The sequence below is a fragment of the Silene latifolia genome, chromosome 9, assembly GCF_048544455.1.
Source record: "Silene latifolia isolate original U9 population chromosome 9, ASM4854445v1, whole genome shotgun sequence".
In the NCBI taxonomy this organism is placed as follows: Eukaryota; Viridiplantae; Streptophyta; class Magnoliopsida; order Caryophyllales; family Caryophyllaceae; genus Silene; species Silene latifolia.
This window is the reverse complement of record NC_133534.1, coordinates 58,372,312-58,398,919: the sequence shown is the minus strand read 5'-3', so window position 1 is coordinate 58,398,919 and position 26,608 is coordinate 58,372,312. Positions and strand designations below refer to the sequence as shown.

At 37.7% G+C, this 26,608-nt stretch overlaps 1 protein-coding gene across 1 annotated transcript; it reads left to right on the top strand.

Moving 5' to 3' along the window:
* Window positions 1-19,912: 19,912 nt before the first annotated feature.
* On the top strand, window positions 19,913-25,621 carry LOC141599803 (putative proteasome inhibitor). The gene is made up of 10 exons (XM_074419921.1): window positions 19,913-20,089; window positions 20,215-20,396; window positions 21,709-21,880; window positions 21,985-22,131; window positions 23,164-23,232; window positions 23,615-23,692; window positions 23,802-23,833; window positions 23,921-23,993; window positions 24,941-25,021; window positions 25,363-25,621. Exons 2-10 carry the CDS (start codon window positions 20,222-20,224, stop codon window positions 25,493-25,495), a joined length of 960 nt encoding a protein of 319 aa, XP_074276022.1. The 5' UTR covers window positions 19,913-20,089; window positions 20,215-20,221; the 3' UTR covers window positions 25,496-25,621.
* Window positions 25,622-26,608: the final 987 nt, after the last annotated feature.

Sequence of the window (26,608 nt, the reverse complement as noted above, 5' to 3'; positions counted from 1 at the left end):
TCTAGGAGAATCAGATGACGATGACGATGATGTGGTTAGTTATCTTAAACTCAAAAAACGTGTTAAGAAATTATCTAAGAATGCCCTAATTGAATTTTTTGAGCAATTCCTCGACAAATGTCATGAACAGGATATGGAACTAAAGGATCTAAAAGAACAGATTCTTGGTGTAACACCCCCATACTCCAAGTGCCTTACCAGGACCACTCAGGTATAACGATGCTACCATCTCGGTTACCCGAGGCAATGATAATCATCAGACAATAACGAAACAACATTTAAAATAGTATAACTTTAGTGAAAGGTTACAATCCGAAACCAAATACCAAAATACGAATACAAGTTCTCAAACCAACTGTCTAATCAGCTAAATGAAATGTTTATTAAACTACTAAAGCTACAGCGGAAGACTTCTATCATCAGACGGTGGCACATCCCAGCTATCCCATGTACTCGACTCATACCTGCTCAATAACTGCTCACCATCCCCGAATGGATCACCACAGTTTTTAAAACATTAAACGGGGTCAGTACTAATCACACAATTTATATAACCAACAGTACAGTAAACAACACAGCTCAAACAGTCACACACAATCAAACCCACTCCAATCAATCTCCGTCACCGACTATCCACTGGACCAGCCCTACCAGTGGGGGACCGCAGCCGTTCCCACCAAATCCCCGCTCATCATACTGAGCGATAACCCAGTCCCATTAATGTGCACATCCCCTCCCGTGGCGGGTTCCACGGAGGGCGAAACTAGGGCGTGAAGCCACTCCCGCAAGTGACTTCACTTAGCCGAGAACGCATCTCGAGAACCAGAGACAAACAATCACAACCATTAAACAGCAATCAATCAACAACCGTCACAATTACCAATACGATAATATTCAACAATCATGAAACACCAACAATGCATTATGGGACTAATACTGAGTAGAGAAAACCCTATCTGGAAAGCAACACAATCAGACGGTCTCACAGCTGATATCAAAAAGCTTCCTCTACGAATCCTCCTCCTAACATACGAACATATAATCACTACCAATCACAAAATACAACAAAACCCTCAAATCCCCATATTAGGGTTTAACCAACTTTAACGAAATACTATAAAAACGGTACGTAGATCTTACCCTCGACGCAAGGATCACAAAGGTATAAAGAAAGGTAAAATCCGACCTTCCAAGCTCCGCGATTTGCCAACAATGCGATTGATGCGAAGAACGTAGTTTGATTTCTCTTTTTGAAAGCAATTAGGTTTTAAAAGTGTTTAAAGAAAAGTGACAAAAGTTATTATATACTTAATCGCATTATTAACAAAACCAGACAAATCATCCCCCGTAAACCGGCTACTCGATCGAGTAGCTGAGGTACTCGATCGAGTGTCCCCTTACTCGATCGAGTATCAACGTTACTCGATCGAGTGCCTAACAGGTCATAAACTATTTTAAAACGCAACACACCCTTACTCGATAGAGTAAGGCCTACTCGATAGAGTACCCAGAGACTCACAAAACCGTAGTATTACAGTCTTCCCTCCTTAAAAAGAACTTCGTCCCCGAAGTTCAAACCACAACAAAACAAAGACACACCCTACAACACTCCCGACTCAACAACCAAAACAAAACTCAACATAAAACATGTTACTAACCCAAACTCAACCCGACTCAACCACAACAACATACCGACACAACATAAAAAGGGTATAAAACTCTTAAAAACTCTTTGCGATCATCTCCTACCCCCCTAAAAGAAACAAGGTTACGTCCCCGTAACCATACATACCTGATCAAAAAGGAAAGGGTAACGCTCTCTCATGGCCTCCTCTGCCTCCCATGTAGCTTCCTCAGTCTCGTGGTTAGACCAAAGGATCTTAAGCAAAACTGTCTCACCACTCCTAGTCTTCCTAACCTTCCGGTCAAGAATCTGCTTAGGCACCTCAAGATATGATAAAGACTCATCTAGCTCTAAGCTCTCTGCCTCTAACACATGTGACGGGTCACTCACATACTTCCGCAGCTGAGATACATGGAACACATTATGCACTCTCTCTAACGCAGCTGGTAAAGCCAGACGATAAGCAACCTCTCCAACCCGCTCTAGGATCTCATAAGGCCCGATGAACTTCTGACTTAGCTTGCCTTTCTTCCCAAATCTCATAACCCCACGCATAGGAGACACTTTCAGAAGAACCTTATCCCCAACCTGAAACTCTATATCCCGGCGATGTAGATCTGCATAACTCTTTTGTCTATCCTGAGCTGCTCTCATCCGTTCCCTGATCATCTTAATCTGTTCAACCATCTCATGTACCATCTCTGGTCCTAGAACCACTGCCTCAGCACTGTCGTCCCAATAAATCGGACTCCTACATCTCCTCCCATATAAAGCCTCAAACGGTGCCAGGCCAATACTAGTGGGATAGTTGTTGTTGTAAGAAAACTCTATCAAATCCAACCTCTGTTCCCAGCTACCACCAAAGTCCATCACACAAGCTCGTAACATATCCTCAAGAGTCTTGATCGTTCTCTCGATCGACCGTCGTCGCGGGATGAAATGCCGTACTCATCTTCAAAGTTGTTCCCAAAGATTCCTGCAACTCTTTCCAAAACCTTGAGATAAATCTCGCATCCCTGTCAGATACTATGTCCTTAGGGACTCCATGTAACTTAAGCACATTCTTTCGATAAGCCATAGCTAATTGTGCTTTAGTCCATGTATCTTTCATTGGCACAAAGTGAGCTGACTTGGTCAGTCGATCCACTATTACCCATATCATGTTGTTACCCTGTTGACTCTTTGGCAAACCCACGATAAAATCCATATAAATGGATTCCCACTTCCACTCAGGTACCTCTAAAGACTGAATCTTACCTTGTGGTCGTCGCTGTTCCCCTTTAACTCTCTGCCATGTCAAACAACGGGCCACAAACTCAGCTGTTTCTTTCTTCATCCCAGGCCACCAAAACGTGTTCTTTAAATCCTTGTACAGCTTGTCACCACCTGGATGTACCGAATACGGTGTACAATGTGCCTCTGTCATGATAGTCTTTTTCAGCTCCTCATCATTAGGGACACACCACCTACCATCAAACCTCAAACTACCATCTGTATGAATAGAGAATCGAGACACTGTCCCTTTCTCTACTCCAGCTCTCCACTCAACCATCTTAGGATCCAACGCCTGTTTACCTCGAATATCATCATAAAGATCAGGCTGTACTGTCAAATCTCCCACAGCATCCCCTCTCTGCATCATATGTATCCCAAACCTCCCCACCTCATCTCTCAACCTCATCAAAGATAGAGTTGTACACAAAGAATGTACACTCTTCCTACTCAAAGCATCTGCAACAACATTAGCTTTCCCTTTATGGTAGATAATATCCATGTCATAATCGCCAATCAGCTCCATCCACCTCCTCTGTCTCATGTTCAACTCCTTTTGAGTGAAGATGTACTTGAGACTCTTGTGATCCTAAAATACCTTAAAGGTCGCCCAGTAAAGGTAATGTCTCCAAATCTTGAGAGCAAACACCACTGCACCCAACTCTATATCATGTGTAGGGTATTTCTCCTCATACGGCTTCAATTGCCTAGAAGCATAGGCAATCACCTTACCGTTATGCATCAACACACATCCCAACCCATTCTTTGAGGCATCTGTATAAACCTCAAAGTTCTCGATCCCTTCAGGCAATGCTAAGATAGGAGCTGTGGTCAAACGCTCCTTTAATGTTTGGAACGCCGTCTCACAACTCTCATCCCAACGAAACCATTTCTCTTTCCTCATCAAAGTCATCATAGGTCTAGCTATCTTGGAGAAATCTTTCACGACGAATCGTACGTAGTATCCAAATAAACCCAGAAACTCCCGATCTCAAAGAACATTCTTTGGTGCTTCCCACTTTTTCACTGCCTCAATCTTTGCCGAATCCACATCTACTCCCTCCTTAGAGATCACATGCCCCAGAAAAGCAACTTTCTCTAACCAGAACTCACACTTGGACAGTTTAGCATATGACTCATGCTCTCTCAAAGTCTGCAACACAATCCTCAGATGCTCCTCATGCTCCTCCTTAGTCTTGGAGTAGACTAAGATGTCATCGATAAACACCACCACAAACTTGTCCAAAAACTGTCCGAAGATTCTGTTCATCAAATCCATAAACACGGCCGGCGCATTAGATAACCCAAACGGCATCACCACATACTCATAATGGCCATACCTCGACGTGAAAGATGTCTCTGGTATGTCCACCTCTCTAATCTTCACCTGATGGTACCCCGACCTCAAATCAATCTTGGAAAAGACTGATGCACCACTCAACTGATCAAACAGGTCATCTATCCTTGGCAAAGGATACTTGTTCTTCACCGTCATTCGGTTCAGCTCTCTGTAGTCTATGCACAACCTCAAACTCTCATCTTTCTTCTACACAAAAAGAATTGGTGCTCCCCACGGTGATACACTAGGTCTAATGTATCCCTTCTCTATCGGATCATCTAACTGTTTCCTGAGCTCCTCCATCTCCTTATGACCCATCCGGTACGGTGCCTTAGAGATTGGCCACGTCCCCGGTTTCAACTCCACCGTGAAATCTATCTCCCTCTTCGGTGGCAACCCCGGAATCTCCTCTGGAAAAACATCTGCAAACTCTCCCACCACCGTATCGATCAACTGTCGGACTCTCTATCCGGTCATCTCTCACATGGCACAATATCAAAGGGCATCCCTTCCTCAGATAAGACTTCAAGGTCACAGCTGCAATCAACTTAACTTTGGGTTTGACCACAAACCCACGATAAGACACACTAACACCCTTAGGACCTCTCAAAGACACTTTCTTTTGATGACAGTCTATCTTAGCTTTATACTTTCCCAACTAATCCATCCCAACTATCATCTCAAAACCGTCAAAAAGAAACTCTAGCAAGTCTACAGGTAGATCAACGTCCCCAACTATCATAGACACATCTCTATACAACCTCCCACATGATACAGACTCACCCGAAGGTATAAAAACTTTCTCACTTACAGACTCATATACCCTCAAACCCAACAGTTTAACATGACTCGAAGAAACAAACGACTGAGACGCCCCAGAATCAAACAAAACAAAGGTATGAATACCGTTAACAAGAAAAGTACCAGTGATAACATGTGCATCATCCTCAGCTGCTTTCTTGTCCCTCATGAACAGCTTTCCACTGGTCTTCTGTCCACCTCCTTGGACAGTACTGGCTGATGTGGTCGGCTTAGCACCCGACCCCTGATTGTTGTTGTTGTTCGTAGCTGGTTTCTGATAAGAATTACCGCCATTGCGGTTACCTCCACCCTGATAGCTCTGACTTCCCCGATTAGACCATGACCCAGACGGTCTATTGCTCGCATAACTCTGTGCAGGCCCCTAAGAATAGCTCCCCAAGCCGATCCCTGAAAAGTTCCAGGCATACTCGTGCACTCATGTCTCTTGTGGCCTACACCGCCACAGCCATAGCAAGTCATTCCCCAACTACCACTACTACTCACACGGCCACACCCAAAGGAAGCCCTAGCACTGAACCCTGACCCAGAAGAAAACCCTCTAGCTTGATTGTGGTTGCCTTTCTTGTGACTATATTGGCCACCACCCTCACTCTCAGCCTTTCTTTTCTCACCCACTCTCTCCTGAGCCATCTCCACCAACCTCTCAGCTCTCCCAGCCCTCTCATAAGCTTCCTTAACATCAGTAAGGACTCCCACGGGTAGCTTATCCATGATCTTAGGGGTGAATCCCCTCTCAAACCTTAGCGCCAGGTTCTCCTCACTCAAATCCATATCCTCAGCATACCTAGACTTCTCATTAAACTGCTTATAGTACTCAGCCACTGACATGTCAGATGTCATCTTAAACCCATCAAACTCCTCTCTCAGCTTACTCCTCACATGTTCCGGTACAAACTCTTTCCTCATAGCCCTCTGAAACTCTTCCCAAGGTATATCAGGTAAGCCCTGGTTCGCATACATCTCCCTAGCACTCACCTTCACCTTATCCCACCACTCGCCAGTTGCTTCCCTCAGGTAGAACGCAGCTTGTTCTACCTTCTGATCTCTAACATACTCGACCGAGTAGCATATTGAGTGATCCCCTACTCGATCGAGTGCCCTATGTACTCGATCGAGTGCCCAAAAACACGATTCTGGTTGTAAAAACGTCAAATACGCACTCGATCGAGTCAGACCCACTCGACCGAGTACCTCACCTACTCGATAGAGTACCCCCTTACTCGATCGAGTCATGCTGACTCGTATATACTACCCGCATGTTATCTCACATATCCCAACACACTATGCAACATTATAAACTCAACCTATAATATAGTTAAGCATGCAATTCTACCAAGCATTTCATATGATCAACACAACAACTATATCATATTATCAAACGCCACATAGTAAACATCCAACATGCTTCTTGTTCAAACAACAGTTCTATATACTTCACCAACCTTTCATTCACAATCTCAACTTCTACTCCAAACATCCAACAATTACAACATACATCATCACATCCACATACAAGCTAACAAGCATCACATACAACCTTGACATATACCCCCCCATGTGACCGGTTCAAAATTGTAGGGCGAGTTCGCGACTTTAGGACGTCTCCCAAGCCTTTGCATTAGCTCCTACAACCTTTACCCCGGGTTCATTTTAATTGACTCCCTATGTTCATTAGATTCATTGGTTACAGGTTTCAGGATCGTCGGCTCTGATACCATTTTGTAACACCCCCATACTCCAAGTGCCTTACCAGGACCACTCAGGTATAAGGATCCTACCATCTCGGTTACCCGAGGCAATGATAATCATCAGACAATAACGAAACAACATTTAAAATAGTATAACTTTAGTGAAAGGTTACAATCCAAAACCAAATACCAAAATACGAATACAAGTTCTCAAACCAACTGTCTAATCAGCTAAATGAAATGTTTATTAAACTACTAAAGCTACAGCGGAAGACTTCTATCATCAGACGGTGGCACATCCCAGCTATCCCATGTACTCGACTCATACCTGCTCAATAACTGCTCACCATCCTCGAATGGATCACCACAGTTTTTAAAACATTAAACGGGGTCAGTACTAATCACACAATTTATATAACCAACAGTACAGTAAACAACACAGCTCAAACAGTCACACATAATCACACCCACTCCAATCAATCTCCGTCACCGACTGTCCACTAGACCAGCCCTGCCAGTGGGGGACCGCAGCCGTACCCACCAAATCTCCGCTCATCATACTAAGCGATAATCATGTCCCATTAATGTGCACATCCCCTCCCGTGGCGGGTTCCACGGAGGGCAAAACTAGGGCGTGAAGCCACTCCCGCAAGTGACTCCACTCAGCCGAGAACGCATCTCGAGAACCAGAGACAAACAATCACAACCATTAAACAGCAATCAATCAACAACCGTCATAATTACCAATACGATAATATTCAATAATAACGAAACACCAACAATGTATTATGGGACTAATACTAAGTAGGGAAAACCCTACCTGGAAAGCATCACAATCAGACGGTCTCACAGCTGATATCAAAAAGCTTCCTCTACGAATCCTCCTCTTAACATATGAACATATAATCACTACCAATCACAAAATACAACAAAACCCCCAAATCCCCATATTAGGGTTTAACCAACTTTAACGAAATACTATAAAAACGGTACGTAGATCTTACCCTCGACGCAAGGATCACAAAGGTATAAATAAAGGTAAAATCCGACCTTCCAAGCTCCGGGATTTGCCAACAATGCGATTGATGCGAAGAACGTAGTTTGATTTCTCTTTTTGAAAGCAATTAGGTTTTAAAAGTGTTTAAAGAAAAGTGACGGAAGTTATTATATACTTAATCGCATTATTAACAAAACCCGACAAATCATCCCCCGTAAACCGGCTACTCGATCGAGTAGCTGAGGTACTCGATCGAGTGCCCCCTTACTCGATCGAGTATCAACGTTACTCGATCGAGTGCCTAACAGGTCAGAAACTATTTTAAAACGCAACACACTCTTACTCGACAGAGTAAGGCCTACTCGATAGAGTATCCAGAGACTCACAAAACCGTAGTATTACACTTGGTATTGCTGAGGAGAATCATATTCTAAAGGCAAAAGTTAAGAAGTTGAAATCTAAAGTTACAGCTGATAAAGCTACAACATTAGATACTACTAATGCTGAAAAGAAGGAATTAAAGTCCAAAGTTATAGCTAATGAATCTATAACTTCAGACCTAAAGCTTAATATTAAGCACCTTCAAGCTAAAGTTATAGCTAGTGAAGCTATAACTTTAGAACTTAGAAAAGCCAAAGAACTTTTAGAGACTAAAGTCACATCTAATGAAGCAGTGATTTTAGACCAAAAGAAAGAAATAGATTCTCTTACAAAGCAATTGAAAGAATCTAAAACTGACATGATCAATGTTAAGAAACAACACTCAGATGTTGTATTCATTCTTAACAAAAGGTTCCGGGACTTTCGTGATAATTTCAAGAAGGAAAATGACGTAGATCACACGAAATGTCATGAGGAGAATAAAACCCTAAAGGACTTACTTCTACACGCAACAAAGGTCCATGATAAGTGGGAAGGTAGCACAAAAGTCCTAAACTTCCTAACCGAACAATCTGACAACAATAAGAAGAAGGGGTTAGGATATGAGTGCTACAGCCGTAGAGATCACTCTAAATGGAAATCAACACCTTCTGACTATGATTTCAGAAAAAGAAAATATGTTGCTCTCCCTGAATATCTGATTTGCAATTATTGTGGTCATACGGGTCACATCCAAGACAATTATGTCAAACGTGTACGAGATATACGAAAAAATACCGAATTTGTTGAAACGGTTGACACAACAGTCGAGGACAAAGAATCCGCTATAGATGAACCTAACGAAGAAAGGAATAATAGCTTTCGTTGGTTCTACGATATGGCTTTTGATTACACCAAAAAGCCTAGCACCTCACAAACTCCTTGTCAATCTAAACAAATTAAACCTAAACACAAGGAAAATGGTTATGTGAGACCTAGAGAAATCCCTAAACCTAGAACTCATCCTATACAGAACTACCCAAAATTTAGAAATACGACCATTAGACAAGTTTGGGTACGAAAGGATTTAGTATATAGAGTAACTAACCGTAAAGGACCCAACTTAGCTTGGGTACCTAAAAACTGTATCTAATCCTTCTGCAGGTAATGGTGAAAGAAAACAATCAATGGTATCTTGACAGTGGATGCTCAAGACACATGACTGGAGATAAGAACTTGTTTCTTTCACTCCAACCCTTCAATGGTGGAAAAGTGACGTTTGGGGATAACAAGAAGGGAAAAGTAATTGGTGTGGGAAAAGTTGGAATTTCCAAATCACACGCAATCAGTGATGTTTTTCTAGTGGATGATCTCAAGCATAATTTACTTAGCATATCTCAACTATGTGACAAAGGTAACAAGGTTGTTTTTCATACAGATGTTTGTCGTATTATTATTGAAGGTACGAGCAATATTATCCTTGAAGGGCATAGGAAAAGAAACGTATATATGGTAGATTTAAATGTTGTGCCTACTAACTCTTTTATATGCATGAAAGTTACACTTGATGATCCTTGTGTATGGCACAAGCGGTTTGGTCACATTAGCTCACTAACCTGGAACAAACTCAAGACGTGGGACTTGGTTGAAGGACTACCTAAGATCAAGTTTGACCAAGAAAAGATGTGTGACACCTGTGCTCAGTGCAAATATGTGAGATCATCTTTCAAACCGAAAAGAGTAGTAAGCACGAATCATGCCTTGTAATTGGTACACATGGACTTATGTGGTCTTGTGAAGGTAAGAAGTAGAGGAGGATCCATGTAAGTCTTTGTCCTCGTAGATGACTACTCAAGATATGTATGGCCTATCTTTATTCATTCAAAAGATGAGACTTTTGATGAGTTTGTTTGTCTTATGAAACTTGTTCAAAATAAATATAAGACTAACCTTGTCTCTATTCGTACGGATCATGGCACCGAATTTGATAATCAAGCCTTTATAGAATATTGTAGAGTTAATGGCGTAGGACATAATTTTTCTGCACCACGAACTCCTCAAAAAAACGGTGTCGTAGAACGTATGAATAGAACACTAGAAGATATGGCTCGTACAATGCTTTTGTGTGGTGGTCTACCTCGTAATTTTTGGGCTAAAGCCATTAGTACTTCATGTTATATCCATAATCGTGCTATGATAAGACCTATCCTAAAGAAAACCCCTTATGAGCTTCTAAGAGGTCATAAACCTAATATCTCTCATCTTCGTTGTTTTGGGAGTAAGTGCTTTGTTCATAACAATGGAAAAAATAGGTTAAGTAAGTTTGACCCTAGAAGCGATAAAGCTATTTTTATAGGATATTCGGATTATAGCAAGGCTTATAAGGTCTTCAATAAAAGAACACTTTGTATTGAAGAAAGTATTCATGTTATTTTTGATGAAGATAACATGTTTGATAAGCCCTTACAGGATGAGGAAGAAGACATGGATGAACCTGACTTTCGTCTTTTTAGAGATGATCCTCCAGAATTGGAAACTGAGGATAATGAGATTGAAGGAATAGTTGATAAGCTTGATCATTCTTCTAACGATAAAAAGAAGAAAACTAAAGTTATAGTTGATGATACTATAACATTGTCTCAAGATAAGGATTCCCAATCCAATATTATAGATGATGTTACTATAACATTGAATCTAAATTAAGGTGATGAGTCCGAAGTTATACCCAACTCTACTACAACACCAGGATTGGATTCAGGGGGAACATCCTTGAATTCTGAGCCAAATGAAGTTGGATCAAGTTCAAATAATGAAGAACCAAGTATTTCAACAAAATGGAAATATAAGAGTTCACATCCAATGAATAACATTCTTGGCAACCTTCAGAGAGGTGTTTAAACACAAAGGTCCTTGAATAATTTTTGCTCTTTCTATTCATTTCTCTCAACGATCGAACCAACGAATATCAAGGAAGCTCTCGCAGAATCAGATTGGATTATAGCTATGCAAGAAGAGCTTCAACAATTCGAACGGAACAAAGTTTGGCACTTCGTTCCTAGACTCAAGGATCGATCTGTAATTGGAACCAGATGGGTGTTCAGAAATAAATTAGATGATGTCGGGGTCATAGTTCGAAATAAGGCAAGATTGGTGGTACAAGGGTATAATCAACAAGAAGGAATAGATTATGACGAGACCTTTGCACCTGTTGCTCGTCTTGAAGCTACACTAGTATAAAAATGACATTAGGCGCCTATAAACGGCTACGGTCGCTGAAAATAACCATTGCCTATTATAATAGGCTACGGTTTTTGAAAAACAACCGAAGCCATAAATGTGGGGACCAAGCAAAAGGCTACGGTTCTATTAGAATATCGAGGCCTAATAATAAGAAAAGGCTTCGGCTAATTTTAAGACCGATGCCTAATATTTGCATAATAATTTAATAATAAATCGCTCCCCTATCTGTATGTATACCCAATTACCCATTTCCCTAAATCGAATTTTGCATATCATCTCCATTCTCAGCACACCATTAATCAATCTCATACAAATGTGTTCCTTCATTTTTGATCTTCCTTTTTTATGCTTATCGCCCTTCATCTTCGATCTACCTTCCAACACTCTTACTTTCCTATCTCCGATTTCCTCCAAATTCCTCTCATTTTTCTGGGGTTTTATGATAATCAACCACCTTTGTTGCAAGCTTTGGTGCCGCCAGGTACTCAATCAACATCTTTCTCTTCAATTTTGCGATTTCTGACGATTTTATTAACAAAATCTTCGTTTAGGGAAGGCTCCATTGAATGAAGATTATGGGCCAATTGTTGCGATTTCTTACGACTTCTGAGAAACGAAGGTAATTCCTCGTTCTTCTCATTTCTAATTAATTTAGGTCGATTTTGTTTGTTTTTTAGGGTTTATGTTGTATGTATTGTCATTTATAAGCTAATCTTGTATGTTAGATTGTTATACTCAATAGGAATAAATTTGTGACAGATTGCTTTAAGGCAGAAGTTATGCAAAAACTGTAATTATTCGGTGGCAAATTAGGAGGCTGAGACACGAGACAAGACTGTTATGCTTCATCGTGTTGACTAAAGTGGTTGTTTGCTTTGGCAAAACAACATGTCGGTCAACATTGTGTTATGATTTTTGTTTTGTTTCTTGGTTTTGGTTCCTGTTTGTTGATGTTTAGTTCCTTTGCAATTTTTTTTCCTGGGAACTTATAGCTAAGTTATTTGATAAGTATAAAGTACGGTTTTGTCTATGCTATGCTCTAGCACTTGTCTTGTAGGTTGTGCAATGGTTTTGGTTATGGTTAATTTTGGCACCTCAAACATGGCGAATCATTGTCATCTTCAGCTGTATTCTAGTTAAGAACAGGTTAAAACCATGGTAATTGGTACATCATCGTCATTGTCATCATTAATGTTAAAACCTAGCCCTATGTTGTGATCACTGCTTATTTTGTGAAGGAATTGTTGCGTGATACTTGTGCTGATGACGAAGAATTTTTTGGAGCATTTATGAATCGTTTATCCAAGACTTGGAGTTAGACAACGACTGAGTGCTCGATCTGAATTCGAGAAAAGCAAGAAAAGAAAGGTAATTCCACTTCCTTCTGACTTCTAATCAATTTGTCTTGGTTTTTGTTTGTTTTTTAGGTTTAGGTTGAACATAGTGTCATTTATCGACTAATCTTGTATGTTAAATAGTTATACTATCACATGGTGGTAATAAAGGCAAATTTTTTGGGATTTCTTCGGCAACTTGCCATGTGATTTGGTATATGTATTATGCTGTCTTGGTTATACTCATGCTATCAAGATTTGAGTACTTTGGTTTATAAAGGTTTGATGCCGGACTGTTGATCTTATTGCAGGTGTACTACTCTTTAATTGTGTAGAAATAAAGTTGTTGACTATATTAGGAGGTAAGGATGATGGCCGCTCACTTGCTTTAAGAGCAGTAGAGAAAATGAGATCTTTTGGATATGCTGCAAAGGTGAGTATATCGATCTGCTTGATTCAATATTTTTTAACTTGAGTGGTGTTGCTCATCATCTATCCTTTTGGTGAATACTTGAATGGGTGTCTTGCACGATTAGTACATAGATAATAAAATTATATAGAACATACAGTTGATGACTTTCTGTTAATAAATTCCATATGTTCTCTGCCATACATTAATGTATTTTGCATTATTATGGTGAGGTTTGGACATTTGCCACGAAATATGCAAGGAAAAACTGATGTTGTCTAGATTGATGCTGCTCCATGCTCCGGTGAGAATACCTCTACCTGATGCAGCCTACTGATCTTGATGCACGTCGTCGTGACTATCTTCCTGATATAGGACGTTGTTGTTGTCGTCTGCTTGCTCTGCCCGCTGCCTCTCTCTAATGGGGCATGTTGCTTGTACTTAGATGCAGGTTTAACAATCAAGAGTTTAGAACTTAGTACAAATTTTTTTTCTCTATTATATTATTTTGTTTAGCTTTGAGATTTAACGTTGATTTGTAATGACAATTCTATGTTTAAAATTGGTCTTGTAATTAATTATTATCTTAATAAAAACCTTACATTTAACAAAAATATTGTTGGAAATAATTTTTTTTTAAAATTTAATTGAGAAACGGCTACGGTTGTTAAACGAGAAGCGTAGCCTTTTATCACCTTATGGCTACGGTTTAGCCTTAATAACCGTAGCCATAAGTCACTTTTGGCTACGGTTCTTATTAATAACCGTAGCCATAAGTCACTTTAGGCTACGGTTTTTTACTGTAGCCATAAACACTTGATCTAAGGCAACGCCCACATTTACTACGGTCGAGGAACCGTAGCCAAAAGTCATTTTTAACCATAGCCAAAAGCCATTTCTGTACTAGTGCTATTAGACTTCTGATAGCTTTCGCAGCTCATAAGGGAATAAAACTCTTCCAAATGGATGTCAAGACAGCGTTTCTAAATGGGTATCTACAGGAATAAGTCTTCGTAGAACAACCTCCTGGATTTAAGGACAACAAATTTGAAGACCATGTCTTTAAATTAGACAAAGCCTTGTATGGATTGAAGCAAGCACCAAGGGCCTGGTATGACAGATTATCAATATTTCTACTTAACAGTGGATTTAAGAGAGGATCTATTGATAAAACCCTATTCCTAAAGTCCGAGGGAACTGACCTTTTGGTTGTTCAAATTTACGTTGACGATATTATTTTTGGATCAACTAACCGCAGTCTATGCAAGTATTTTTCGGAGTTGATGACTTCCGAATTTGAGATGAGCATGATGGGAGAATTGAAATTCTTCCTAGGTCTGCAAATTCAACAAACTGAGGAAGGCATAAAAATTCATCAGCAAAAATATATTAAGGAATTAATTCGAAAATTTGGAATGGAAAATTCCCATGCCATGTCTACTCCAATGGTTGCAGATAAGAAATTAACTTTAGATGAAGACGGTAAGTCAATTGATGAAACAACTTACCGAGGAAGGATTGAGTCATTGCTATATTTAACTGCAAGTAGACCAGATATCATTTTTAGCGTATGCGTATGTGCTAGATATCAATCATCTCCCAATGAATCCCATATGACCGCCGTAAAAAGAATTTTATGATATCTTATTGGCACGGCCAAACTCTATTTATGGTATCTGATGGAGTGCAATTTCAATTTGGTCGGATATTCAGATGCTGATTACGCAGGATGCTCCCTAGACAGGAAAAGTACGTCAGGTGTTGCCACGTTCGTTGGACCTTGCATTATCACATGGGGTTCAAAGAAGCAGAATTCAGTTGCCCTTTCAACAGCAGAAGTCGAATATATTGCAGCAGGACTGGTATGTACTCAATTATTATGGCTTAAGCAACAGTTATGTGATTATGGTATTAACGTAGGTTGTATTCCTATTTTATGCGACAATACGAGTGCTATTATTATTTCCAAAAACCCCGCGCAGCACTCGCGTACCAAGCACATTGAAATTAGACACCATTTTATACGTGACCATGTTGAAAAAGGGAATATAAAACTCGAATTTTGTAGTACTTAAAAACAATGGGCAGACATTTTGACAAAACCTTTAGCTAGAGGACGTTTTGAGACTTTACGGTTGGAAATTGGTTTAATTGGTGGCAACTAAACTTGTCATAAATATTTTATTTCCCGTATGACTGACTAGATTTGACGAGATTGTATGTCTATGTTCGTATTTTCCGCTGCAAGTACACTCTTATATAGTATTTTATTATTTTATAAGAATATTCCATTTGCTAGTCTGTTATATTTTGTGTTGTATGCAAACCATATCCTTCATTACTTATACATTCTAAGGTTTAGAGCTTCATAAACCAATGACATTCATGATTGGTTGCATTTAGGATGTGAGTAGTACTCCTTACATGGCATGTAACATCAAATTGCATAAGCATGAAATTTGTCTCTTATTACCTGTATACACTCGGGTTTGTAGTAGTGACACATGTGGAGAGGCGACCCTTCCTTTACGTTTTACCTACTAACCTCACATTAGCCAAATATGTCTTGTTTTGACCTATTTATTCAACAACATTCCATATGACCTACCCTTGTCAAGCTAGTATTGTTGGTAAGTTTGGAAGTCTTGTTCTGGTCAATTTTGTTGCTTTTGTGATGGATATTGGAAGGAAGAAGAAAAAAATGGACTGGAAAAAAAAATGAAAAAATACGAAAAAAAAAGGAGAAAAATGATACTATAAAAGATGGAAAAGTAAGAATCTCTTATTACTCCTATTCTTATCATTTCCATATTACTTGAGGAGAAGTATTTGTTGATGTGAGTGAGTTTGTGCCATACTTGGCATGGTGCATCATCTTTCATATTGGGTTGGAAAGTGGAATATGGCTACTTTTGATTGTGACCGGTTCTAGCTTGGCTTTTACCTCCACATATCCAAATTATTTTGCCCCTTCTTACCCAATTACCTCACCTCACATTATTTTGTAAGTCCTCGCCATGTGTTTTGGACCTCGCTTGGTTGGAGTGTGTATGTACGGTTACTAGAGATATCTATCATGTTAGATTGCATGCATGCTTCTATAGGTCGTAGTTAGGTGAGTGACTATTTTTCTTCTCTCCTACAAAATCTATACTCAACTTGGTTTGTATTACACACTTTATATGTAGGGCTTGCTTATGTTGAAATCGTTCTTATGCTATAATATATGCTTTGATTAATATATATTTCTTGCCTCGGTTGATATCATTATAGTCGTTTTATGTCTGTTCTCGTCTTTTCGATGATGTCAAGAGGGAGAAGAAATGACCATGATTTAGTATTTGTCTAAGCTTGCTCCTTGTCAAGACCAATTGTCTCTTAAAGTCCTTAAAGTTTCGGTCTTGTATATAATCGTTTGATCTTGCGTTAATCTTTCTCTATAAAGATGACGGTTTTATATTGAGGGGGAACTATATACTTAATCACAATTTTAGGAGACTTGTCATCATCAAAAAGGGGGAATTTGTTGAACCATATAGAGTTTATGTTTATGTTTTGATGATGTCAAGAGTACTTTATATTATATATACTTGTTGCGCGTAATTGTTCGTTTAGTCTATTCAGATTAGACTTATTATTTGCAAAGCTTAAAAGACTGTGATGAAAGTATACAAAGATATATTGTGATCAAGCCCTCAATCAAGGATCAAGATATTGCAAGATAGTGAAAGAATTATTCAAGCATCATGAGAAGATGAAGCTCATCTAAAGATTGATCAAGCTTGAATGATGAAGTAGCCTACACTCGAAGATCTCCTAAGAAGATTAGAATAGCGTAGGTGATTATCTCGTAATGGTAACGTAAGAATGCGCTTTTTAGATTGGTAAAGTTATGGCCTCACAGCTATAACATTGTTTATATAAGAGCTCAATGTTATAGCTCGTCTACTATAACATTGAGATGTCAAGTTTATACAATACACGACTAAAATGTTTTCAAATTGTTTTTGAAAAATATTTTTGTCTCTTTTAAATGTGTTAGCAAAAAGTATTTATTTTAAAAATAAGCTTATATTCATATTGAGTGTGGTTTTATTTTAAGCTTATAATTAGTAATTTTGTTGAATCAACTTATGAGTTGAGTCATATTACTAATTAGGGTTTCTAATGTTATCCACTCTAAAACCCTAAATCTAATATAAAACCCTAAATCTAACCTAGTGCCATGCTAGAGTTTTCACGAAAAACAAGGCTTATGAGCCGTGTGGTTCTCGTGTAAGCTTTATAATATAAGTTGATTATTGTTAAGATTTTATTCTCTAGGATTATCGTAACATATCTTTTATATTTAGCATGATATGGTTATATATGATAAGGATCTTTTTGTTATGGGAAAAATCTTATCATATCTTAAGATTTAAGGAAAAGATAATAGGTGAATAATTGATAAAATTATCTTTTAGTTATTCACTATCTTTTCTTAAGATTTTAAGGATAGAAATAATATGATATGATTTGTTTACATATCATATATTTCGGCTATCTTAAGATTTAAGGAAAATATATTAAATTGGATTATCTTATGATTATCCTATATCTTTTCTAAGAGATTGCTTAAATAAAATAAGGAAAGTTGTTATGATTTTTCCTTATTGTCATTCGGCATATCTAGCATTAAGGAAAGAATATTAGGTGAATATATGATAAGATAACCTATTAACAACTTATATCTTTTCCTAAGATTTTATGGATAAAAATAATAAGATATGATTCTATTTCCATATCATATTATTCAGCCATCTAGGGTTTCGTAGAAACGTGGCCTTGCTTCCTCTTGTTCTATAAATACTCTACACTTTGCAACATTCAAAAGTAAGACCTTTGAGCATAACTTCAATTTATTTCAAAAAGCAAAACCGTGTTTTAAAGCAAGAAAACTGTTTTGTTATTTTTCGAAAAAGGTCGTGTATTTTATAAACTCGTGCATTCATTCTTTCGTTATCGTTATAAGATAATAATGCTTAATTGATTTCTTACTCGTTCATTAACGTGAACTTCTAGAAGAATCATTAGTGCTTTCTTATTAGCGTAAGTTAGTCACTCGAGTATTTAACGGTACTCACTTGAGTTACAACTAGGGTTAGTTGTACGAGTTGGGTTAGTAAATTTGTAATCCGTAGAAAGGTACTAAATTTATTAATAGAGAATAGTGGACGTAGGTTTCGATTTGTGAAACTGAACCACTTCAAAAATCCGTGTGTCTCTCTTTCTATTTCGTTTGTTTTCCGTGTTTTAATTCGTTAACCCTAAAGATTAACCAAGGAGTTTAGGGAAGACAAGGACTTACCGACGATAGAACAAAAGATGAAGGAACTTGCTAACGATCACACACATTAGGGAGAGATTTGGAGAGGATTAGAGCGTCGTTGAGTGTTTAGGTTTTGTAAAATGTAATTAGAAACTGATTAACGCGTTTATATAACTCTAATCATCTCCAAATCAATTCGCGAAAATAACACTCGTCAGACCGGATACTCGGTCGAGTATAGAGTATATTTGGTCGAGTACCCTCTACTCGGTCGAGTATTCCACATACTCGGCCGAGTATTCTTGGGCAGTAGTCATTCCAGAATACACGACACCCCTTACTCGACCGAGTAGGCCATACTCGACCGAGTACCAGCTTAGGAAAACCGTAGTATTACAACTTTAAAAAAAAAAGTTGAGACAAGTTAAATTGTAAGATTCTATAAAATTAAGATCGTACCTAAGATCGGGGCTGGTCACCACTTTTTGGATCGTAGGATCTCATTATACGGATCGGGAGTTTAACAACTATGGTTGAGCCTATTCTAGAGGAAATTTGTGATCATTGGGCTGCTGCATTTCGACCCAACAGGCAGCCTTATGGTTGTTTATTTCCCGTCTTCTTTCGACGTCTTATTTACCGACCCACGATTAAATAATTCCTGAAATTCTTTCGCGAAGTTAATTATTTAAAATTAACTAGTTTAGATCCCGTGCAAGAAATGCACGGTATATAGAGTTTTTTATTTTTAATAAATTATTTATATAATAGTATTATCTCATTAATTGTTCATATTTCTTGTTATCGTATTTGCTTTGAGAAAAAAAAGTTGTAACTAACATTTAATCAAGAGCATTGAGTAATGTACTGAAATGTATTTTAAACAAAAGATTTTTTATACTACAAAGCTAATGATTTTAAGTTTTAAATTCTCTTAATTTTTTTTTGTCACTAAAGTAATAATAGCGATTACAGTTTGTTTTATACATAATATGAGTTAAGACACTCTCAAATAATAACATCAATAAAATATGTAGCAATTTATAGTTTTATATTAAATTTGTTTATATTTTAATTAAGAGAATATAGTTTAGAATTTAAAGAAAATAATATATTTTGATGAAAAGATTAATATTAATGAAAATATAATTTAATGAAATAAAATATAATTATTAGTTTCCTTATTTAGTGAATAGACTTAATTGTAATTATCTCCCTAATTAAAAATATACTTTTTGGAGGGAAACAAATTTAGATCCACCTATTCTTTTAGTAGATAGAGGATGTCATTAACTTATTATGTATATTGATTATATTTTCAAGATTCGACAACAATTTATGCGAACCACTATTTAATTATGATATTGTTTCACTACTAGCCTGACAAAACATAACTTGGCTTGTAACCCGGCCCCGTTTTTCAGGGTCACTGACATGTAAATCTCGACGCATGATCCGAAATGACCCATTTGACATTTGACATGTATTCAACCCCTTTGACATGTCTACTCACTATTATGGAGTACCAACTCCTACCTATTGGTGAATTTATCCTTTCATTCCTTTTCTTACTATACTAACAGTCAGGCAGGCCAAACATGACTCCATAAGCTTATAACTTGAGCAAAATTAAAATCAAAATCAAAATCAAAATCAAAATCAAAGAAGCATCAATCACACAAGTACACAACTAAAGGTATTTGATTCTCTGTATTTAATTTCATATCATCATCGTAATTTCCTCCATTATCATTTAAGCATCGTTCTTTGACAATATAATGAAACCCTAATTTAATGGTACATACTGATTTCATAAATTAGGGAATTAATGGCGACTGAGAAAGCAGTAATGGTGCTTATTAGAGCTTCCCGGCCTTCGTTTCGTAATAGTCACGATAAGGTGGCCTTTGTTGTTCACGCCTCCTTTCTCTATGCCGGTTTCGTTCTAACTGCCACCGGCCCTCCCGCTTTCGCTACCGATGTTCTCTCTTCTTCTACCTCCGGTATTGTCTTTTTTTTTTTTTTTTTTTTTAAAAAAATTTATTTATTATCAGTCTGGTCGTGCGTCGGACATGGGTACGAGACTAAACCATTGAAGTAAAAAGTCTTCCTGTTTACCATTGTATTGGTTGGTCTTATATAAGAATTCGTGTTTAGAAATATAGACGGATTTTCAATTCTTGTACTCCTCCATCCCAATTTAGAAATTATTCGCTTTTACTCTATATTATTATCTCGGTGATCAGATTAATTTGGGCAGATGTGGATGATGGACGGTTTAAATTATACCCAATAAACTGACCGTGCAATGTCCATAAGTGGGTAATGTAGTTGTAACGATCCATTTGTTGCATGGTATGGGACATGAGTCCCACATCGGTCGTGTGGGAGGCTTATGGTTATGTGGGATTGATATAGATCTTGGGAGAACCCACCCCAAAAGCTAGCTCAAAGGGTGGTAGAGCCCAAGTCTATATAAATCCCACATAAGCCTCCCACACGACCGATGTGGGACTCATGTCCCATACCATGCAAATGGATCGTTACTGTAGTTTGCTTTAATTTAACTGTAGAATCGTTTCCACTTTGATTTTTGAGATCTAAGTTAAATCCACTTTCCTGTGATGTAGTTTTTCTAATTCTACCATGGTTTCCGGATATTTGAAAATTCTCATTTTGATAACTCAAGGTATATAGTTAGATTTCATTTAAGTTGATGCTTTTCAACTTGTTAATTGTGCCAATAATCGTTAAATTAATACTAGATTGAAACTTCAGTTGTTTTGCGGACAATTATTTATATTGCCTGCAGATATGTGCTCCTAGGATAAAGTTTTGTTGATATGAATTTTGAGGTATCCAAAGTGAAAATTTGGTCTTTTTTCGGGAAACAAAATCCTAACAGTTGTTTGGTTCATTTAGGCATTAACATTCCTATGAATTATTAATTCATATGAGATAAGTTCTTTCATTCAAATTTATGTGAATTGGGGAAACTTGTTTGGTTCACCATCTAGGAACTCAATTCATAGGAATTTTCAATGACCACGGGGAGTAGGTAAACCGTCAGCCAATTCCCCACCATCGTATAAGAATTAGTGATTCATGTGAATCAACAATTCCACCACTTTTACAATAAATTTGGCAACCAGACAGCTCACATATCTGAAGTTCATGGAATTTTCCACTTTGCGTGTTTTTCTTATGATAACCAAATAACCCACCTACTTTATAGTGACTTATTTTGGCCGAGATCAATGCTTTTATGTGATTTGTGTAAGTTGTTTGTGTAATATTATGGTTTCGCTTTTGTAGATGAGGTAGGAATTGAGGGTTGGAATGAAGTGGAAGACGAGTATGCCTTTGTGTATGTAAACCCTGAGAAAAGTAACAAGAAGATTTTGCTAAAGTGCTTGGTAATGGGTGATAAGCTGATGGTTGATGCTTTAAGTGATGGCGCATCAGAACCAGTCCACCTTGATATTAAGTACATACATTCCTTATGAAACATAGTATAGTAAAAATTTACTCTTGATTTTTTTTTTTTTCCGTGGTTGATGTCGCCTTTGTTCAATTCGGGTGTTGTGACAGTGTTAATGAGTGTGTGGTGGAAACTGATGCAACTGATTATAATGCACAATACAAAAATTTGGGAAAGCTTGTACGCAGTTTGGAGTCTGATGTTTTGCGTAGATTGGATGGTAGCTCTGGTGGCAGTCACATGAGCAGTCATTCAAGGTAATATTGAAATCAGTTTTACTGTGAAATCCCATTGTTTTACTGTAGGTACTTCATGGTAATTAAAAGGCCTTTAGACTTCAGCAATTCTTGTACGGGATGTCTCACTAGTGAGATTTAACTATAGGAGAATTTTAAGTGTTGTACGATACTGCTTACAAGTAGTGATGACCGATCCTTTTATATTTCTCGTTTATTTATAAGGTTAAGGGTTTGATCTCATTCGTGAAACCAACACAAGCTTTTGTGTAGAGTTAACGGGTTGACGTCACACGTGAGATTGTCTCGTATAGCTTTTTTGTATTTACACTTGTGTTTGATGTCATTGCATTTTAAGAGAAACAGCCATGTAGGTGTATGTGATTGAGTTATCTGGCCCCGTGTATTGAGAATGCAACTGAAACATGTGAAAACGCAAAATAAATTACTCTGTATTATTTAAATGAACAGTGAGATATTGCTTTAATCAAGTGCCTTGCCAGTAGTTTAGAATATGGCTTAATGAGAAATTCTTGCGTCCTCCCTACACTCAAAGGAGGATTTTATAGTATTTAATTCCCATTTTGGTGCTCCTCCTTTGTGTGTAGGGAGGATGCAAGTATTTTCCATGGCTTAATTATCATGCTAGGCCTTTTGATTAGCTATGCCTGTTCGTTTGATTTCTTCTATTATGATTCTGCTTCACGGGTTACTATGAAATTTCAATTGCGGGGATTACTCTTGAAGTATTCTGGTTTTGAGACACTGGAATACTGGACTGTTATGATCATTAATAAGGCACAAAGATACACATAATAAGCGGAGGAAGATCCGACTGTATTCTGTACTGTATTCAGTGCCTTGATGTTAATAACTAGACTAGACTTCTATGTTTTTGAGAATCAATTTGAGCTCAAATTCTAATTATACGATATAGAAACTCAAAGTTGTATCTCGTCTCAATCAACTCCCCTATTTCTTATGAATTGGTGATTTAAGAATTTCGCGTACAATTATTATGCTTACAGATTTTGCCTTATATTTACTCTACAGCTTACGTTCTTCTGATGAGCCCAACAGAAATATCGATGGATCTGAAAGTACTCAGGGTTCTCCTGCAGGGTAACCATCTATTTTTATTTTATTCTATTTCATAGAAATTATCTCAGAGTAGAGGCTATCATTCAGATATTTTGTTACCAGTTAGTTACGCAGGGTAATTTCTTAGCAGCTAACCAACAACTCATGGGGCTATGCTTACTAAGGGATTTACATTTAGGGGTCTATGGACACGTAATTTATAAAATTAGTTGCTTGTCTACCTAGTCCTTTGAACAAACATGGTTTAAGAGAAGTGGCAGACTAGCAGTATTTAGGTAGAAACTGTATTCTAAAATTTGAAAGAGGCAAAGCTGATTACCTGCTTTGTGTTTGTCGTCATGACTCATCAGTGCTCTCAAAACTCCCCTATGCCCTGATTTTTTTCTATTGCTTCTCTGTACAGATTTGTGCTTCCTCCTGTCAACCCTGTTGGTGGAAGTGATCTTTTTCCAAGTGGCGGAGCTGGAATATATCCTTCGAGGTTGGTTTCTTTCTCGTCTTATCATGCATTTTTTGCTAAATGCCATCATTATGTTCCATAGCCACCTTTGCAGTTACACTGACCTGCTTTATGTTTTGACATATAACAGAGGTGGTTTTGGTGCTGGATTAATGTTAGTAGGTTTGTGATTTTACCCACTTCGAAGTGCTTTTGCCAGTAGTATATTTAAACTTCCTTAGCATCTGAAATACGACATCGTGCTTTCAGGCCCTGAAGATCCTAGATGGTTTGGTGGTGGTGGTGGTCCATTCTCTCATATTCCGGGAGGACCAGGAGGGCTGTGAGTATTAATTTTTTTTTTTTTTTTTGGGGTTTTTTTTATATGGTACCCTTCAATTTGTTGAAATTCTACATGGTACCCTTCTTTCTGGTATAGTATCAGTGGTACTCCTGAGGTCTATTAGCAATATTCATCCGTGACCCTCCTTATCTATTCCGTCACTCTTTTCCGTTAAAATGTTGACCTGGCTTTTTTTAATGATGTTATTTTACCTTATTACCCCTTATCTATCCCCAAACTCTCTTTCGTCGCCATTATAAAGCTCCAACAAGAACACTTCTCCTCCTCTCTATCACCATTATCACCTTCTTTTAACCGTATATTTAGACCTTCAGCAACAAATTAGCATGTAACCAAATTCACCTTCTCCACTGATTACATTATGCTTATCCGTTCCCCATAATTCAGCTCTAATTTCTCCACCAACAATGTCCAATCGTTCACCCTATTCAGCAACACTAATCTCCAATTTATCCTTCTATCAACCCCACAAACATAGAACCAAGAACTACCATGGCAGCTTGATAATGTCAAGTTAATCTGGTATTGTGGGAGGCAACATAGATGCTGATTTTATGGATTTATTGTGGATTTATTGATGGTAGAGGCATTTAATTGGAGAGTTGAGAATTATAAGGATACATGTCATCCCACTCCTTGCCATGTTAAGTAAAAGATGGAGCCCCGTCAGCACTTGACGGCCACGTCATGACTTAACTGGGCAAAGTAACGGAAAACTGACTAAGGGTTATGGGCGAGCATTATTAATAGAGTGTAGGGGTATCACACGTGTTTTTAAACAAAGAAGGGTACCATGTAGAATTTCAAAAAACAAGAGGGTACCATGTAGAAAAACCCTTTTTTTTTCATGCATTTCAGGTTATTTTGCATTTGTCGGGCCTGGTCATGGTTTGGTTGAAAAAATTCCTTTCTTTTTCTTCTGACAGTGGGGGTCCGCCACCTGGTGCTCGATTTGATCCTTATGGTCCGCCGGGGGTGCCTGGGTTTGAACCTGGTAGTTTTGGAAGGTATTGATAGTCTTTTGTTGTTGCTTTTGTACTTCAGAGAACTTTCATTGTTAAAGGAAATAGCAAAGACCCCTAAATAAAAAGGTTATAGACTACAGTAATAGATATCCGAAATCCCATCCATACGATCCTTTTTTCCCCATTTATACGATGTCTTTTTTTGTGGTCAAGTGATGTCAACTTTGAACAATGTTCTCCCACTATAATATAGTTAAAACTTTTTGTGATAACATTTACATCGTTATTTTTAGTTGACCACTAATTCACTAAAGTCAACCGGGGACAACATATTTCGGATGGAGGTACTAATTAATACTCGGGTTATTTGAATCATCTCTTAGATTCCCAAGAGGGCCAACTCCCCAAGGTAGCACACACCCGGATCTACAGCCAGGAAGAGGAAGTGGAGGACCTGGGAGGAGGATCCACCCTGACCTCGAGCAGCCGGGGAGTGGTGGCTTTGACTTTATTTAGATATTTCATATTACTACTCTGGTCTCTTCCTTGTTGGATTGGTGATTGTCTATTATCTATCTATATATATTTTGTAGAACTCCTTTGACAACGGATATTTAACTTAGTTAAGGTTTCTTTATTCCATTTTGCGACTTTTAATCGATTTTGGAAGGGTATTGCTGAATCATGCCCTTTAAGGTCTTTGCGTTGGGCAACCCCTTTCTGTTGTAGTCTTGCTGTATCAGTGTATCACATCATCATCTGTCTTTGCTTTCGTCTCCTATAATGTATGCTTATTCTTTAGTGCTGCTTCTTCTTTATCGTTTATAGTTCCATCTTATGTAAGACCCTGTTCTTTTTGGCTTTTTAGAGTTGAACTGAGCTGAATTGAATGTAGCTGAACTGAACTGAATGGAGCTGAGCTGAATTGAACTGAACTGAACTGAACTGAATAGAGCTGAACTGAACTAAGCTGATTGGAGCTGAAATAATATTAATAAAATTATTATTATTATTATTTGTTTTTTTTTTTATAAAAACGCAAACTTTTTTTATTATTATTATTATTATTAGTAGTAGTAGTAGTAGTAGTAGTAGTACTATTATTACTACTACTACTATGAGAAGAAGAACATTACTAATAATTAGCCACAATGAACCACAATCCATAGTACACCATCAATTTTATTAGGTGAAATAATGGAGCACCAATTTGCTAGATTGTTGTTCAAAGTCTAGCCATGTATCATCCTAATTTGAGTGATTAGGTAGCCATCGCGAAACAACAATCCTAATTTAATTAATTAGATAAATAAAAATCGGCAAACTCTAATTTCATCTTTAACAAACAAATAAAATTTGATTGATTAATTAAAACTCAACTAATAATATTAATAATTGATAAACAAGTAAATTAATTTATTATTTGATAAATTAGAATCCATCTTGTAAGTTTTAAGTCATTTGAGCAATTAAATTAAGTTTTAGGGAAAAATATTGATTCAAGAGTCCATTTGGTTCAGTTTTAGATGAAAAGGGTACAAAATAGAACGTTTATGAAAAAATGCATGTGAAAGAGTAAAGTTTGTATATGAAATAACAATTAGGTATTAATAATAGTAATATTAAAAT